This window comes from Austrofundulus limnaeus, unplaced genomic scaffold (genome assembly GCF_001266775.1).
Source record: "Austrofundulus limnaeus strain Quisiro unplaced genomic scaffold, Austrofundulus_limnaeus-1.0 Scaffold22, whole genome shotgun sequence".
In the NCBI taxonomy this organism is placed as follows: domain Eukaryota; kingdom Metazoa; phylum Chordata; class Actinopteri; order Cyprinodontiformes; family Rivulidae; genus Austrofundulus; species Austrofundulus limnaeus.
Window position 1 is genome coordinate 2,578,049 of NW_013952424.1, and position 4,412 is coordinate 2,582,460.

The window sequence follows — 4,412 nt, forward strand, 5'->3', positions numbered from 1 at the left end:
GGTGACATAGAGACTTTATTATGGTATAGTATTTAAATGTATGCCTGAGAAACGCATAATATTGCCCCTTTAACAATGAAATCTAAAAGGTTTAACCTTTGTGGAAACAACAAACTGAAAAGTTCTTTTTGAATTCTTTTACTGCTGTTGAAAATGTCAAAAGTTGTTTAAAAAGCTGAAAAGTTAAAAAAAAATCTATCTCTTGGTCTTATTTCCAGTGGTGGGACGTGATGAAAGGTGAAACCCTGCAGACGTTCTATCCTACGGGGAGCGCTCTGAAGAAAATCCACGTTTCCGACGACTTTTCCACCTTCGTCACCATCGACAACATCGGCCTCCTCTACATCCTCCAGAGGGTGGCGTGAGGACGGCGCGGCTCCGAAAGACGAAACAGAAACAAATCACTATCCAGAAAACTATTACTGTTTCCAAACTAGTGTTACACTGTGTGTCTGAAGGGGCAAGTTAGCATTCTCATTCAAACACTGGTCATAACATAAAAAGCTTAAATAAACTTGAAGTTCTCTGGGGTCATGTGCCTTCAACAACCTGAGTTTAGACCAGGTTTAAATCAGAACTGATCCCACATCTGTACTGAAAACAATCACTAAAGCCTCCAATAGAAAAATGGGATTGGTGGATAAAATGAAAATACACCTTTAAAAAAAAGAACAGAAAGATCAGGATTTACTAGTGATGGCATGTTGCATAACTGAAGAATAAAACTAATGCCAATGCCTGCTTCAAGGCTGTAAACCTTGTTTCTTCACTCGAGGTGACCCCTACACGAATCAGGATAGAACAGGTTTTGCATATCTGATCCATCATACATAATGAATTACATTTTAATTAGTTTTTTAAAAGTGTGATTCTGGACATGAATTTGTCTTTTTATTACAAACCTTTTGAGCCTTTTGTGTCTCTCTTGCAGCCTTGTTCTTCCAAGGACCAGCTGCAGGGACAGGAGCATGTTTTTTGTAAACGGATTATGCCTTCTCTACCCACCAGCAACACACAGTTTTAGGTGCAATTTGATGAGCCTTAAAAATGGATGTCATGATGTTTAGATGTTTCCAGCTCAAGCCTGTGAGGCTGTTTGTACTTTTAAGTATTTGTGTGTTTGAACTTGGATCAAAGGTTGTTTTCTACCAAAAAAAAGATGTATAATTGAGTAAAGTTGCATGTGGGGTTTGTTAATTACTTTMGAAAAATTGTTGTGCATCTGCACCACTTTTTAAAACACTCTTTGTCACCTTGTTTCTAAACTTGTTTCCTTGTTCTGAAGAAGGAGTCATTTGTTTTTTATTTTTYATTTTTAATTCAGGAAGCGGCTTTGATGAGCTACTTTAAATGCAGATCTGTGCTGCTTCTTCAATGTGTGACGGAACGCCTAAAACTGATTCATCCCACCTGCTTATGTCATTGAAGATCATCCATGTTCAGCACAAAAACACAATGAATCAGTACATGTTAAAGGTGCATTTCAACGTTACTGGTGTCATTTACATAGAGTGYGCTTCCCGGCTGGTGCTGCAGATTTGATTTTGGTAAATGGTGTAATAGTGTGTTGATGTAATTTCTACAAGATATAAGATGGAGACATTTGCTGTTTTTATATGCATTAAATTTGACTGATACCSTTTATGATGAAAATGGTGCTGTATTTGCAACCACCTGCTGTCGCAAAATAAAAGATGACTCATAACCAGGCTCAACCAGTTTGTTTGCACATAAAATTTAAATCGAAGCATCTAAAAATGACTTCTTCAAGCTTTCACTGTGTTTTCTCTCTTCTAAAAACAACTCCAGGTTTAGTTGGGCAGACGACAAAAAACTCTTTTCTGATTAAGGCTTGTTTAGTTGCAGTCTGCTCTCTCATTGCAGATACTGATGCGACCATCAGTGTTTATTTTTAGTTTAATTCTCACAGCTCCTCTTGTCTCCATTCCCCTGCCCGTCGCTTCAACTGGTCAAGGAGATGTTGGAAGTTTTATAAATAAAAACACCAACCACTGAGCTATTTATTGGATTTCATTTAAAAGAAAACCTGCTCGTTTTAAGAAAAATATGTCAAAATATAACAACACAAACCATATTCCAAGCTAGTTGTTTTTAACAGAATGGTTCATTTTTGGTACTTTGTGGTTTAGACATGTTAGTATAGAAGAAAAAACTAAACTAAAAAGCCAGTATAGGGTTGTTAATTTCAACTGCAGCACTGTAAAGATTTATTTCACTAAATTTCCTAAAATATTTCATAACTTTGTTTACTTGCACACTTTTTAAATTACATCGTGGTTAGCTTGTCTTGTTGTGATTCTGTTTCCCATTTAGTTTTTCTTGTGATTTTTTTTTAAATATAAAATATGTTTATTTGATTGTAATCTTGTGACACATACCCTCATCTGTGGTCAATGCTTTTTTTTTTAAATTTTATATTTATGAAAACCACTCCCTTTTTAACGTTTCTTATTTTGCCGTTTTAATTTTTCATAACTCAAGGCATTTTTTGTCTCATTTTGCCTTTAAATATACAAAATTTCGACCTAGTCTGATTATCCCATATGTAGTTTAAAGAGTAAACATTATTTATAATAACTTATGTATGTTTAGGTTTATGTTTACCACTTTTATCATTTATGAGAAGCCACAATGTCAGCTAAAAAATAAATTAAAAGCTGGAGTAGTAACTTTAAAAAAAAAAAAAGGCTACAAATAATAACCGTTCAAGCAGCCGCCATTTTCCCTCCCAGTTAACTTAATTGGAAACACCTGTGAGGATTCCCTACAGTAAATACAGTCAATTTATGTTAAAGTCTCTCCAGTTTCATGGAGCTATTCCCCGCTGATTTTCACACGGAAGATGCCTTCATTGGAACCAGACCGTAAGGTAAGAAAGTTTTATTTCATGTTTTTACTGTTTTAAATGATTGTTTTTAATTTAATGGCGTGATTTGCCCTTGTTGCGTCCATCGACTTCAGTCTTTACATTGAATTATGTCAGACTTAGACAGAAATTATCTGGCATGTTGTTACAATGTTTTTATCTTTAAAACGTGGATTTTGGTGGGTTTAAGTTTTGTCAAAACAGAAAGTTGCTTGAGATATTTATTATTTATTTATTTTTACAAATTCGTACAGCTTCATTAGGCTCACCTAGCTAATATCAGCTTTTTCACCTTTTTAGCCTACTTCTTTTTCTTAGTCATATACTTAACTTTTAAAATAATTTACAAAGCAAAGTGTGTCTCAATTCCTGCATTTTTATTATTTGCTCCAGATTTTTTTAATTCTTATTACTATTATTTTTTTTTATTATTATTAGTGAATGCAGGAATTTTTCATTGTTGCTTTTATTTTCACATATAGCCTGTTTGAGGAGTTTATTGGGGGGAAAAAAACAAACAGTGATGACTGCGTTGGCTTGAAGTATTAAGCCCAGCACTTACCTAATATGATACATTATTTTATGTCATGACTTATAAAAAAAAAAAAACAGAAACATAAGACCTTCAGATTAGCTGAGGTAATGCAATAGTAATAAATTAAGATCCTGGAATGCAGCTGACATTCAGTATCTTTTGTTTTTGTTTATGAAGCTATTGTGAGTCTTATTAATTAAGATTTATAAGATGACAGATTTAAATCAGTAGCTAAAGTGACCCTGACCATTAATAAGTTTTGAATTATTTTTAGCATTTTGTTATGTGTTGAAAGTTCAGGGCACGCATACTGTATATGCATTTCTTAATTAGAATTAGTTGCTTGTTATTAACTCACCCACATTACAACTGACACATTTAATTATCTGTATTAGCTGATTAGGCATGCTGTTAATTAGACTTATTTTTTCTTTGTGGAAATCTTTGTTGACAAACAATGAGCACGCACTTGACCACTGTTTTTATTGGTGATTCAGATTAATCTACCTCTGCTCACTGCCAAAGGTTGTGTGCGTTCATTTGTCTGTAATGTCAGCAAAATGTTTCCTGAACCAGTCAACAACTTTTAATGAAACTCTCACAAAAATCTTATATTAGTAGCTGAGAGTCATCATTATGGAAGCCCATTTCCGCCACCCTGATAAAAAATAAATAAAACTTGTATCTCATAATTATGACTTAGCTGTCTCATAATTATGAGATAGCTTATGTCATAATTATGACTTAGCTATCTCATAATTATGACTTAGCTATCTCATAATTATGACTTAGCTGTCTCATAATTATGAGATAGCTTATGTCATAATTATGACTTAGCTATCTCATTATTATGAGATACTATCTCATAATTATGACATACTATCTCATAATTATGACATACTATCTCATAATTATGACTTAGCTATCTCATAATTATGACTTAGTATCTCATAATTATGACATACTATCTCATGATTATGACATACTATC

General features: G+C 33.5%; 1 protein-coding gene and 1 long non-coding RNA gene across 2 annotated transcripts in view; both read left to right on the forward strand.

The window, feature by feature from the left end:
• The window catches only part of apaf1 (apoptotic peptidase activating factor 1), a 48,154-nt gene extending 46,449 nt beyond the window's left edge, over nucleotides 1-1,705 (forward strand). The window contains exon 27 of the mRNA XM_014004214.1: nucleotides 219-1,705. Within this exon, the coding sequence (XP_013859668.1) occupies nucleotides 219-365 (147 nt within the window). The 3' untranslated portion in view covers nucleotides 366-1,705. The remainder of the gene's footprint in view (nucleotides 1-218) is intronic.
• Nucleotides 1,706-2,795: 1,090 nt separating this feature from the next.
• LOC106514789 (uncharacterized) overlaps nucleotides 2,796-4,412 on the forward strand; it is a 17,028-nt gene continuing 15,411 nt past the window's right edge. Inside the window, exon 1 of the long non-coding RNA XR_001309929.1 lies at nucleotides 2,796-2,890. This is a non-coding gene — a long non-coding RNA (uncharacterized LOC106514789). The remainder of the gene's footprint in view (nucleotides 2,891-4,412) is intronic.